This window comes from Thamnophis elegans, chromosome 2, assembly GCF_009769535.1.
Source record: "Thamnophis elegans isolate rThaEle1 chromosome 2, rThaEle1.pri, whole genome shotgun sequence".
NCBI classification, from domain to species: domain Eukaryota; kingdom Metazoa; phylum Chordata; class Lepidosauria; order Squamata; family Colubridae; genus Thamnophis; species Thamnophis elegans.
The window spans coordinates 48,914,443-48,927,716 of record NC_045542.1 but is presented as its reverse complement, the minus strand read 5'-3'; the positions used below and the strand labels follow the sequence as shown (position 1 = coordinate 48,927,716).

Below are 13,274 nucleotides of genomic sequence, written 5' to 3'. Positions count from 1 at the left end.
AGTGTCAAAGTGGTGTAAGGCAATTGGATGCTGTGTGAAGGTTGATCACTTAACCTTTTCCCTTTTTCATTAGTTTTCTGTAGCTTCATGGTATTGTTTGCCAATTAATGAGTTAAATTGTGCTTCTATGAAACTGCATGCCATGCAAAGAAATTTCTCTAGGATCAACCAATTGTGTTTTTCTTTTGCAGAACCTACATCGATCTTCAAATAACTGAAACCGCACTGCAAAGCTCTCGTTATTCTCAACATAGCTGAGAAACAGAAGCTGAAAGTAATGTTGCCGAAGTCAGACAGTATATGTATGGCCTGGAATGGAACACAGCCCTTCCTTTCCAAGATAACTCCATGTATGTAAATGTGATTCACCTTTTCCTTGTTGCTCCAATGCTTGCCTCATTTTTCCTATTTTCTTCCACTGCTGTGAGAAGACTTGTAGGTAAGAAGAGATATGTAAAGGTAAAGGTTCCCCTTGCACATATGTGCTAGTCGTTCTTGACTCTAGGGGCTGGTGCTCATCTCCGTTTCAAAGCTGAAGAGCCAGCGCTGTCTGAAGATGTCTCCGTGGTCATGTGGCCAGTATGACTAAGTGCCGAAGGTGCATGGAATGCTGTTACCTTCCCACCAAAGGTGGTTCCTATTTTTCTACTTGCATTTTTACATGCTTTCAAACTGCTAGGTTAGAAGAAGCTGTGACAAGTAACGGGAGCTCACTCCATCACGTGATGCTAGGGATTCGAACTGCTGAACTGCCAACCTTTTGATTGACAAGCTCAGCGTCTTAGCCACTGAGCCACCGTCATACACCAGACCAAAAGTCCTATTTAGAGATATGATACACCAGACCAAAAGTCCTATTTAGTTCAATGTTCCTGTCAGATGCAATTGGGGATTCCACAAATGGAACATTAGCACACTGGCATTTCCTATTCATGTCCTCCAGCAATGAGCATCACAAGTCCTACTGCTTCTGTTACTGAAAGTCCCAAATAGCTAATGATCGTAACCTTCTCCTCTTATGAAAACGCTCTTTCTGCTAACATGGGTTTGATAATGTCTGTAATGGAGATTGCTGGAACTAAATACTAGCAACAGGGAAACTGGTTTTTCTGACTAGCAAGCCTGTGACAGGAAACTATTTGGTACATCCAGGGCAGGAGAATTTGGGTCAGGTGAATACAGGAGGGAAAAAGTATTGATTATTGTTAATTTTAATTTTAATTCTTTTTAAAAAATGTGTCATTGTTAATTTTAATTGGGTTTGGGGATATCCTATTTAATTTCTTTTTAACTTTTGTAGTATGTGTTTCTTTTAATGTTGTACGCCGCCCTGAGTCCTTGGGAGAAGGGCGGCATATAAATGGAATAAACCTCAACTTCAAAAAGCAGGTGGGAATAATCAGAAGAAAAATAGGAAAATTTGAAGTAACATTTCAATTCCTGAATTCACACAATGCATTCAGCCATGGTTAACTTAGCTATGATTTAAGTGATTATCCCAATACCGTAGATTCACACAACACACTGAACCTTAAACTAACGTCCTGAGCTGGTTTTCTCTCAAACACAAAGTCATTAAATGGTCTGGTGAGTTGTGGCAGCTCAATTGCAGAAACTTCTGTTTTATTCATACTGTGTTACAGTCAAAGGATTTTAAGGGAACATCATAAGGATGGGCATGCATGAAGTTATTCTGTGTTCTGAGTTCATGCTCAGAAGGAATGTTTTTTTGTTTTTTTTAAAAATAAGAACATATTTGAGAGAGAGAGAGAGAGAGAGAGAGAGAGAGAGAGAGAGAGAGAGAGAGAGAGAGTGATGAAGAGCTCCATGACTAATGTACATAATCTCTGTGCTTCTACTTAGCGATGTCTGGATCGGAATGTTTCAATGCCCCTGGAAATGCCAGAGGAATTCTTCCATGCCTATTCTGGGGAGGACAGAATCTTAGGCTTTGAGAAAGACATTGCATAATTGTAGAGGGCAATAATTACCTGTCTGTTGCAATGGTTCTAATTTAAACCTGTCGCATAACTTTCCTATGAAGGTTAATGCTTTTGATGAATGTGGCCAGTGCAGGACAGCTGTTCCTGTCCATGTTAGTAACTGTTGTATAGCCCAGTCCTTAGGTAAGATGAGCTGTGATGTGCATCAGGAGGAAATCGTCCAAGTTGCCAAGACACATAACACCATTTATTGAGGGTTTGATCTCCAGAACATTGGCACTGACATCACAGACCGGAGGCAGCCCTCAGCAAAAATCAATTTACAGAATCATTCAGGACAGAGTTATCCTGGGAACAAATGAAGTAAGGGTTTCCACAGCACGGATGTAATGGAACAGCCATAAAGTTGGTCAATAACATCTTCACTTTTGAGTGAGCATTACTATTGCTGCCTACTTAAGATCACAGGCACTACTTTTGGTACTTATATTGTCACCTACCACAAAACAACGTGCAAATTACCTGCTAACCCAGGTGGGCAGCTCACAGCAAAATTGGCAAGGCTGTTTTGGACTGTGGTTGTGGTTAAATGTTAAATTCTGGGCATTTTGCTGCCCATAATCCTGTAATTCCCATTTCTAACCTCCAGTTAAGAGGGACATTACAGCATTACTAAGTTGCTTCCTGAAATCACCCAGATGCTCAGGTGGACAAGTTATGCCCCTAATTCTCCAGATGGACTCCACCTGTGTTGAATACCATACCTTCTTCAAGAAGCATGGTCCTCATTCCTCAGGTACCACCACTCCAGAGGCAAAACAAAGATTTTCAAGAAGGAATTTGGAACTCTTGTGCTCAAACCCAAATTCTGCAACAGTTATATAACTTTGCATGTTTTGCTGATGACTTGGTTTCCAGATCTTTTTGGCAGAATTTTCCATCAGGATAGAGCATGTTAGGGAATAGGCAATTTCTGAATATACGCTCCCTTATGACTAATTTTTAAAAAATTGCACAGCCCCTTCTGCTCCATTTGTTTATCTTTTAGCAAATACTGCTGATACATTTTCAGCTTGTTCTTTATAAAAGCAAGAGCTAGAAAGGGTTCTGAGATTCTTAGTTTGATCAACACTAATCAATGTGCAATTTCTGAACTGTAGACTTTCAGACCTTCTAGCTATAGTACAGATTCTCTTTCCATCCAAAATCCACTTCATGACATCTCCAACCTTTAGCCTATAACTCTCCCAGACCCATACCTGGGCTATCACTGACTTGTTCCTTTCTGCTCACCTACAGTGGAGTTCACCCATGGAATACTATGAATGCAGACAAGGAGGAGGACATGAGTCTCATCAGGATATGCCTTTCTATCTCAGAGAGGACACAACCTGACACTGAGGTATCACTTCAGGGAGCTAGACATTGGTCGGTTTCCAATCACACGTCCCACTCAGTGTCTCCTGGACTTTCAGCTCTGCCATCCTTGCTCTGCAATATGGCTGTCTTATGAGAAAAGAATCAATGAGCCCAAACTGCTGGAGACAATGGACTGAACTGCTTTAGATGTTGCTCTCCCCCTTCATGTCAGGAAATTCATAGCAAGGAGGTAGTTCATTCACAGCTAGATTTTCACTGATGCTGCCGTGGGTCCTCTCCAGATACTGCGTGCTAGTATGTACAGTTGCTTGGCTGCAGCTCAGACCATTGAGGTAGTTGCCAACCAGTTTGTGCTTCTCACAGGTGCTGCTGCTCCTCCCGTTACGAGCGTTGGGGGTGTTGCTGTATGTGTGTTTATACTCTTCTTCTATGTCCCGACCAAGTTTCCAGCGTGTCCATTTTTTGGTGAGTTCCGACTGTACCTACAAGGAGGACACACCAGCAAAAAGTTGGCTTTGTTGCCCTTTTGGTACCATTATTTGTAGCATCCTGACCTCCTTGAACAGCCCTATACCTCTGTTTGCAGCATAGGACAGAGTAAAGGTAAAGGTTCCCTTCGCACATATGTGCGAGTCATTCCCGACTCTAGGGGGCAGTGCTCATCTCTGTTTCAAAGCCGAAGAGCCAGCACTATCCGAAGATGTCTCCGTGGTCATGTGGCCGGCATGACTAAACACCGAAGGCGCATGGAATGCTGTTACCTTCCCACCAAAGGTGCCCCCTATTTTTCTACTTGCATTTTTTTACATGCTTTTGAACTGCTAGGTTGGCAGAAGCTCACCCCGTTACGCAGCACTAGGGATTCAAACCGAGTATGGACAGAGTCTGAAAGTGTAAAAGGGGAAAAGGATGCTGGCTCTTGCAAACGAAAAAAAAAATGACTTCAAATAATTTCATGTGTAAGGCACCTACAACTACAGCTAGCATTTTAAATCCAAACAAGTATGTTAGATTTACCCAAATCTAGTAATATTCCAGCTATATTTCTACCAAAAACTGCACAGCAGGCATGCCTTTACAACTAAAATACCAGTTCTGGCCACATATGGATGTGTGAACTGAAAACTATAGTTATAGCTGCCCTTTTAATTGCTTCTTGATGAGGAGACTCCTGAAACTCAAAAGGACATTGTACTCCACTCCATCATCATTCAAATGATTGCAGCTTGAAATTCTGGACCTCTCATAATTTAGCCAGAAGGGGCAAAGCCTGTGCCCCATATTTCTCTGTTTAGGACTTACCTCTTTGTTCACAAAGCAGTAGAGAATGGCCACCAGCATTCCCTAGGGGTACAGAAGGGTAGTTACCAACATTGTAACAATCATTTCCAATAATAAAATTACACGGAAGATATGGAAGAGCCCGAATATTAGTACAGTTCTTGTTCCTCACCTGAAAAGAGCCAAGAAAGAGGTCAAAGAACAGCTTGACAAAGCGTAGAGTACCCTGAGCTTGCTCATCAATAACAAAGGCAAAAACCATCTCATGGATGCCCAGCAAGGGAATCAGAGTCAGGGTTGATTTCGCCAGCCTAAATGAACAGCAGGTGATTAGGCTTCGTCACAAGGAAAAAGAGTTAATCAGAGGTGTAGGGAAGAGGCACACCATATTTCAGGGTGAGAGACAAGCATTACTTTCAATCTGATTGAAAAGCATCACTCCCAGAAACTAGGCAGATCCAAATCGGAATTTGAATTTGACATGATGTGAATGTAGTGCAGTTACTGTGATTGCTTCACTTCCTAGTTTCTTCTTTTTGTCACTTTAAGCATTTTTACATGCAAATTTACACTCAGAGTAAACTTTTATGGGGAGTCACACCAAAAGATGGCAAGGGCTATAGTCTTAATGTCTGGATGGCTATTTTAGAAACCTATAGATCATGGTGCAGACCGAAAGCCCTACCCGGATCTAGAAAGTCAAGGATGTCATAGGGAGGGTGAAAAATGGAATAGAATAGAATAACAGAGTTGGAAGGGACCTTGGAGGTCTTCTAGTCCAACCCCCTGCTTAGGCAGGAAACCCTACACCACTTCAGACAAATGTTTATCCAACATCTTCTTAAAAACTTCCAGTGTTGGAACATTCATAGCTTCTGGAGGCAAGTTGTTCCATTAATTATTCTAACTGTCAGGTAATTTCTCCTTAGTTCTAAGTTGCTTCTCTCCTTGATTAGTTTCCATCCATTGCTTCTTGTCCTGCCCTCAGGTGCTTTGGAGAATAGCTTCACTCCCTCTTCTTTGTGGCAATCCCTGAGATATTAGAACACTGTTATCATGTCTCCCCTAGTCCTTCTTTTCATTAGACATACCCAGTTCCTGCAACCATTCTTCATATGTTTTAGCCTCCAGTCCCCTAATCATATTTGTTGCTCTTCTCTAGAGTCTCAACATCTTTTTTACATCGTGGCATACTTCTTGAGAAAATAATGTTCTTTTCTCAAGAAGCTTGCCATTTGGGGAAAATGCCAAGAGCAAATACCGAAACTTGTAGTCTGTGTATCGCATCTGGTGGGCACGGAGCTTAGAGACCAAGATCTGAATGATACGGATGAAAATGAAGAAATTAATCTGAAAGAAAGAAAAAGAAGCAGAGTGACTGAGTGGCCAGAAGGGAAAGCATTGCATAAGTTGACCAGAGAACTATGCATAGTAAACATCTAGAGGATTCTTGAACACTGTTATAGTTTTGATTTATTTTCTCACTCTCCCCAAATTTACAGTGACTGTTTTGTAGCTTCTGTCCTGTTACTGATCATTTCTATCCTTAATTAGTGCTATAAGATTTCCTAGAGAAAATATTTCAATGGCCAGGTAGACAGACGAGACGCTGGCTGGCAGAGAAGTATTTTATTAATCATGTGTTGGGACGTAAGCATTTAAGAAAAGTGCTATAGAAACTGAATTCTGCTACTCACGAGGAAAATGTATGTTCATTACTGGAGAACTTCTGGTATTTTCTCAAAAATAAGTTGTGTGCTAGTGTGGCTCTTCATAAGATGTTAACTCTTAATAATAACTCTTGTTAAGTTATCACATCAGACTAGCCAAAATTTTCAGCTGCTACACATAGGTAGTCACTCAAACGGGAATGAGGACCTGGTTCTCAGACCACAGTATAGTTCCAGGATCACAGGACTATGTTTCCTTACTGTTTTCAATTAAGGTTGTGTAGCATTTTGGGGTGTGCAGAGCTGCTCATGTAATACCAGCTGCTAATCTCTTAAACCACAATCTCTTAAACCATTGTTTCTTTTTGCAGGATCACATTGCAGTTATAGAGGACAGTTGTGTGATTCCAGAAAAAGATTCATTCATTCCCTTCCAATGCTTTGTTCCATTCTAATCCAAAATATTATACTAGTTATATTCTCTTTACAAGTAAACAGTTGGGATCAAGTTATCCCTCACCCCACTCCCAAATATACATGCCTATATGTACCCTGGGGATTATTATTATTATACACAGAAAACAAAATGAGAAAAAGTCTGTTTAGTATGAAAATCAACTTGATATTTGCAATCCAAATATTTGAAGATTATATGATCAAAATGGATAGAATAAAACTCACAAATCCAGTATACAATGCATACATTGGGGGGCGGGATGGGACCCAGAAGTTACTTGAAGGACTGCCTTTATGCAAATCATTCTGCTGGCAGGAGGAACGCAGACAATTCAGCTCTGGAATTTGCTACCATGAGATGTGGATCTGGCTATCAGCTGGGCTGGTTTCAAATAAGTATTGGGCCAATTCATGGAAGTCATGGGACCAACGGCTATTAGCCATGATGGCCCTGTGGCAGTGGTGCAATTCAGCCGGTTCTATCCGGTTTGCCCGAACTGGTAGTGGTGGCAGTGGGAGGCTTCGCCCAGCCGCCTGGATGTCATCATGTCCCATTTTTTAAGCTCTGCGCATGCGCGCATGCTCACATTTGCGAACCGGTAGCGAAGGTAAGTTGATTTCACCCCTGCCTTGTGGCTCCCTCGGAAGGTCATCTGCTGTAAAACCACTGAGCTTCCTTGTGCAGTCTGTGAGAAGAGACTGCAGGACTACAGGTGGTCCTCAACTTATGACCCCAACTAGAACCTGTATTTCCATTGCTCAGCAATTGTTAAATGAGTCACGCCAAAATTTCATGATGGTTGTTAAGCAAATCACTCCAGTTGCAAAGTGAACCATGCAGTCATTAAGCAAATCTGGCCTCTCTCACTGACTTTGCTTGTTGGAAGCTGGCTGGGAAGATCGCAAATGGTGATCCTGTGATGTTGCAACCAGCATATATACATTATGGTTGCTAAGGGCTGGAATTGTGATTAGATGATTGTGGAGATCCTGCAATGGTTATAATAGCAATAACAATAGCACTTAGACTTACGCACCGCTCCATAGTGCTTTACAACACTCTCCAAGTGGTTTACAAATGGCATCATATTGCCCCCGACAATCACAATAAGGAGGTCCAGTTGCCAGTTACATTTTTCAGTACTGTTGTAACTTTGAATGGTTGCTAAACAAACGGCTGTAAGTCTAGGACTACCTATAGATGGGCCAGGAGGTTCATTCCATCAAGATACCGCTTATATTTTCTTCTTTATGTGTCTATCCAATGTGGGCTACACACACTTGGCAGACTATGGCTCATCTACCCCCCCCCCCTTAGAGCAATTATGGCACAATATAGGAGATTTTTTAAACAGGCTTTTTTTCTACCCAGAAAGAAGAGTTTTAGAACTTAAAATGATTTTTTTGAAGGTTTATACTGTTTTTGTTTTAATATTTGAAATTGCAGATGTTTATTTGTAATAAGCAGTGATTTGAGCTTCACAATATTGTATTACATCCGAACTAAACTGCATTGTCTCTCCCTGTCATATAACATATGTGGGTATATGCATACTTTTGTATCTATTTATTTATATTGTCATGTTTATGTATTGTGTATTGGAGGTGGTGACCCTTGGTGAGAGCTGTAAGCAACAAAATGTCATTTTAATGTATGCCGATTAGCGTACATTCAAAGTGACAATAAAGTTTAAGTCTTATTTGTTGATTGATTCATTATTGGAAGCCATCCTAGGATGTGTAATTAAAAAAAGTGAATAAAGACAGGAGGGAAAAGTGTCAGGCATTCTCTGGTTTTCGGCTGGTTGTAGCCCTTGCCATTGTCTTCTGCTCGCTGCAAGGGTTAGACATTTGGGTGATCCCTTCACGGAAGCTTTTAACTCTGGGATGGGTGCGAGGTGAGCTCTTGCTTAATGTCAGGCATGCCTCCTTCAGTATCCAAGAAAGAAAAACCTCAACTCCATTTGAATAGAGATAAAGTACTTTTACTAGATATGAATTGATAGCAGCGAAAAGGAAAGCAAGATCTGAGCCAAAAAGGCGCAAACAAGTACATATCAAATGATTACCCAACCCCCTCCCTCCAATTACCCCAGCCCAGTGTCCAATCTACAATTCCCTAAGGTGTCATGTGGGGTGCATCTTCAAAAGGCCTCATCAGGCTGGTCAACCGTCTCACATACTAACCTGGGCTGGGGTAATTGGAGGGAGGGGGCTGGGTAATCATTTGATACGTACTTGTTTGCACCTTTTTGGCTCAGATCTTGCTTTCCTTTTCGCTGCTATCAATTCATATCTAGTAAAAGTACTTTATCTCTATTCAAATGGAGTTGAGGTTTTTCTTTCTTGGATACTGAAGGAGGCATGCCTGACAAGTGAATCGTCTTCACAGATGAAAAGTAAATACTGTACACAGTTCCCCCACTCCTGCCCTTAATTGGCTAAAAAAACATAACATACAAAGAGCACAGCTGAAAACAAGAAAATGATGCAATTTGGAACAGAGCATTTAGCTCCAATAAAGGCTTCAATAAAGAAAAGAAAAAAAAGGGGCTTACCAAAATGGCTAAGAATACAGGGGAACGCAGGATCCACCAGAATCCCATATTATTATTGGTACTCCAGCAACTGGGGGAGTGAAGAAAGAAAGAAAAAAAGAAAGAAAGAAAATGGGTACAGATTCTTATTCTTCAGCAATTTTTCATGCTGCTCATACATTGTATGTTACGATGTCCTTGACCAAGCATTTCCAAATCTCATGTGAGTGGCACTTTCCAAAGCACCTGGTAATAATGGAATTACAAAAAGACCATAGCCAGCCTGCACATCATCTACACATGTGGACAATGCATTTTTGTAGCATTTTTTTTTTGTAACTTACTGAATATTTTCGTAAAGATATTTCACCACTACCCACGGCACAATGAAGAGGATTGGGGCTCCTGGGAAAAAAAAGGAAACAGAATTATGCAAGAAATGATCATCTTTTCATCACAACCAAAAAGTCAGTGCAGAAGAAGTCAATGTTCTAGATCTCACCTATCTTCTGCAATTCCTCAAATATAGATATGAGGGAGGCAAGTTTTCAAATTCTGAGGTTTTCTCATTCAGTTTTTTGAAGTCGCACAGATACTTATTGGTTTCAATGGCATTTGCCCCAGTTCAGTGATGGGTTTCCTTTTTTTTAACTATTGGTTTGCCAACGCACGTGCATGATGCTTTTGCGCATGTACATAGGTACATAGTGATCAAACTCCCTAGCCTTCATCTCCTAATCCTGATCTGAGTTAGCCCATGCTTGTAATTAACATGTTAAAAAGCCAATGCAAAATCTGTTTGTGTGATTGGGATCACAACTAGTTTGTTCTCATGTTTCTCAGATTCTGTCTTTATTGAGACCATCCAACTTTTCCTGACTTGCTCATTATATATGCTTTAAATCAGGAATGGGCAATGCAAGGTTCTCCAAGTATCACAGAAGTCCAATTCTCCTTAGTCATAGTTGGCATGGTCAATAATGATGGATGATAGCACTGTAAAACCACAAGCTATTTAAGTGAGACTTTGAAGGACAGAAGCAAAAGTTAGAATCAATGATTCTATCTGTATTTTTTTAAAATCAGGCAATAGCTATTCAATTGCTTTCAAAACACCTCTGCTACACATTTTGATCTTTTGGAAAACTTGCAAAGAGCACCAATTTTCATTTTCATAGAGCAGAATGACAGCATCTTTCCCACCTGCAGGTAAAATAGCTGAGCTGAACTGAACCTACAAAAACACATTCAGGCTTGAATCCAGAGATCCCCCATGGATGGACCGTAGGGCATTCCCCAAAAAGGAAGACATAGGAAGAGATTTTCCACAATGCTTCCTTTCCTCAGAAGAGGTTTCCTGAAGAGTAATTGCATCCTCCTGAACAGCATGGGAAATAGTAAGTGGGAAACTGCAATGAGAAGGCAATGTGTGAACTTCTGGAGGTTGCTGACTGCAGCTGCTATTTTCAATAGACATCCCCTCCACTTTGTTTCTCCAGAAGAAGATACCACTGGATCTAAACTAATTGCCAGTGGAACCGAAGAAGCAGTCTGGGTCAAATCCATACTTCCTGGCTATTCTCATAATCATAATTGTTGCACTTGCTCTATGCCAGACATCAGGAATATGATCACATGCTCTAGTTCCACCCCCAATTATATTGTTTCCTGTTCTGCTATTACAGCTGACTCCCTTGTGTTCTTCTCCTAAAGATGAGGTTTATCTGGCCCCTGATGATTACTGACACTCAACTCCCCGTCCTATACTCACCCCAGCCGATGCAGAGGTAGAGGGTGAAATAGCTGCGTTCCGAGAAGACAGTCAACACCAGCAAGTTGTACAGATAAATCCCCTCCACGAGCAGCCAGCAATAGTTGGCCACAATACCATACTGCATGAACACTGTGGCTGCCTGGCACCCTGTGGCTGCCTGGAGAAAGGAGAGGAGTCAGGAAGAAGGATAATCCCAAGAACATGTTGCTCAAACCTTTTAAACAGGGAGCCAATTCATGGTCCTTTAGACTGTTGGGGGGCCGGACTGGCTGGCTGGGTGTGGCTAGGTGGTCATGTGACTGGGTAGGCGTGGCCAATTTATTGGCAATCCATTAAACAATGCGCACAAATTAAACTTTAATTTGTTATGCTTCTGGGGGTGTAAAGCAGTTTAGTGAAGGGATGTGACTGGCTTAGGGTGTGTGTGAGGGACTTCTGTTTATGTGTTTGTGTGCGTCTCTCTCCCTCTCTGAAGGCCAAGGAAGCCAAAAGCAGGGGCCCTTTTGGCCTCCTTGGCCTCCAGAAGGCAGGTGGGGGCCAGGGGTAGATGGGGTGATGTGGGTGGGGCAGCCTCCTGGTCCCTTGCGGGCCAGATTAATGGCTTCAGTGGGCTGTATCAGGCCTGCAGGCTGTAGTTTGAGGACCCCTGCTCTAAACGACAGGTTTCTGGGCTGGGAAGTGGTTTTGTCCTAACCATATAGTTCTCAGGTTGATGCCTTATGACAGCGTTTTCTTGCAGATGTTTCATTACCCTAACAGGTAACATCATCAGTGCTAGTAAGGAAAGCTGTTTGCTGTCACTTTATATTCTGGTGGCTTGCCTGTCTGTGTGGGTGCGGGTGGTCTTAGATCTGGGAGTTGAAGTCCACACATCTTAAAGTTGCTAAGACTGAGGAACATTGGCTTAGGGTTAAAAACTAGCAGTGGGACAGCCTTGGGAGTCTTGGAGTTAAAAAAGAAAAGGATGAAATACTCTTTTGTCACTTTCACAAGATTCAGAGGTTTCTGGGCAGTGTGCCAGTGGCTTTTCCTTGAATTGTGAATTACAGTTGTTAGTTGTTAGAAATTGCTTGATGAGAGCAAACACTGCTGCTTCTCATGTCTAGGATTGCAAAACGTGTAATGTGTGACTTTCCAGATATTATGAAGGTAGAATTGCTGATTGGAGCTGCTGGGAAATGTAGTTCAGAAACTTCCAGAGGATCAGAATGTTCTCACCAAATAAACGTAGGAAGTACAAACACTGAATCACTGAACAGAGATTTTATAGCATGACCGTAGCTCACTTTGAATCAAAGCCTAGCTCCAGGATGAGCTTTCACAAGGATCTTATCTTCAGCAATGACATACATGAAGAACAATAGAACATCCTTATGTGAAGGTTATTGACATGTAGCATTATGTGGTAGAGAAACTGGATGTAAGTGTCAGCTGACCTAAAAATATCCCCCCCCCCCGTTAAGTTATTTTAAACCATCCCCAAACTTTTCAATGGTCCTTGGTTGTTTTGCCATGGGAACAAAAAAATTAAGACTGTAGAAAGTAGAATGATCGCCATAAAACGGAGATTCTTAGACTGGAGCTTGGGACCTCTCAGACAGGCACAAGGATCTTCAAGAAGTGTGGAGGGGAGGTAGAGTGTCACAATTTATTTAAAAACTAACGGGGGGTAGTAGCATTGTCAAAACTCAGTCAGGCTTTTACTCCCCATTGTGACTAAGTGAGCCTGTGGGTCCAGGACATTTTGGTTCCTACCCTTAGCCATGCCTGCTTCTCTGCCAGGGTTCCGCCTCTAGCCATTCACCACTGGCTTTTCTCCTTGCCTGGCCCGCCTCCACCCATTCGCCCTGGCCAATGGGACACCTTCTCCTAACAAGTGTTAGCTTTCCTAAAGCCATTTGCCTGCATCCCCTCCCCCAAACTGCGATCGATTGCACCATGGCTTCTGACTGCCAGCATTGGCGGCTAACTGTCCCAGGTGGCAAAAAAACCCAGGACGTACTCTGCTTTGGCGAATGGGCTGCGGTTAAATGTGTGGGACAGAGGGGCTGTGGCCCATTGTCCAGGGTGAATGGGTGGGGGCGGGCCAGCCGAGGAGAAAAGCCAGTGGTGAATGGCCGGAGGCAGAACCCAGGTGGAGAAGCAGGTGCAGCCAAGGGTAGGAGCCGAAAAGTCCCATTCCGGAGCCTGCAGTGGGCCACTGTAGTTCTTGAAACCTGAGAATTTCTAATGA

General features: G+C 42.3%; 1 protein-coding gene across 3 annotated transcripts in view; it reads right to left on the bottom strand.

Annotated features, from left to right (window-relative positions):
- Positions 1 to 2,168: 2,168 nt before the first annotated feature.
- The window catches only part of GCGR (glucagon receptor), a 45,176-nt gene continuing 34,070 nt past the window's right edge, over positions 2,169 to 13,274 (bottom strand). For all 3 annotated transcript variants that reach the window (XM_032208969.1, XM_032208967.1, XM_032208968.1), the window contains 7 exons: positions 11,039 to 11,198; positions 9,612 to 9,672; positions 9,289 to 9,358; positions 5,866 to 5,954; positions 4,777 to 4,915; positions 4,626 to 4,667; positions 2,169 to 3,805 (listed from right to left, as the gene is read on the bottom strand). In XM_032208969.1, coding sequence (XP_032064860.1) covers positions 3,506 to 3,805; positions 4,626 to 4,667; positions 4,777 to 4,915; positions 5,866 to 5,954; positions 9,289 to 9,358; positions 9,612 to 9,672; positions 11,039 to 11,198 — 861 coding nt within the window. In that variant the 3' untranslated portion in view covers positions 2,169 to 3,505. The remainder of the gene's footprint in view (positions 3,806 to 4,625; positions 4,668 to 4,776; positions 4,916 to 5,865; positions 5,955 to 9,288; positions 9,359 to 9,611; positions 9,673 to 11,038; positions 11,199 to 13,274) is intronic.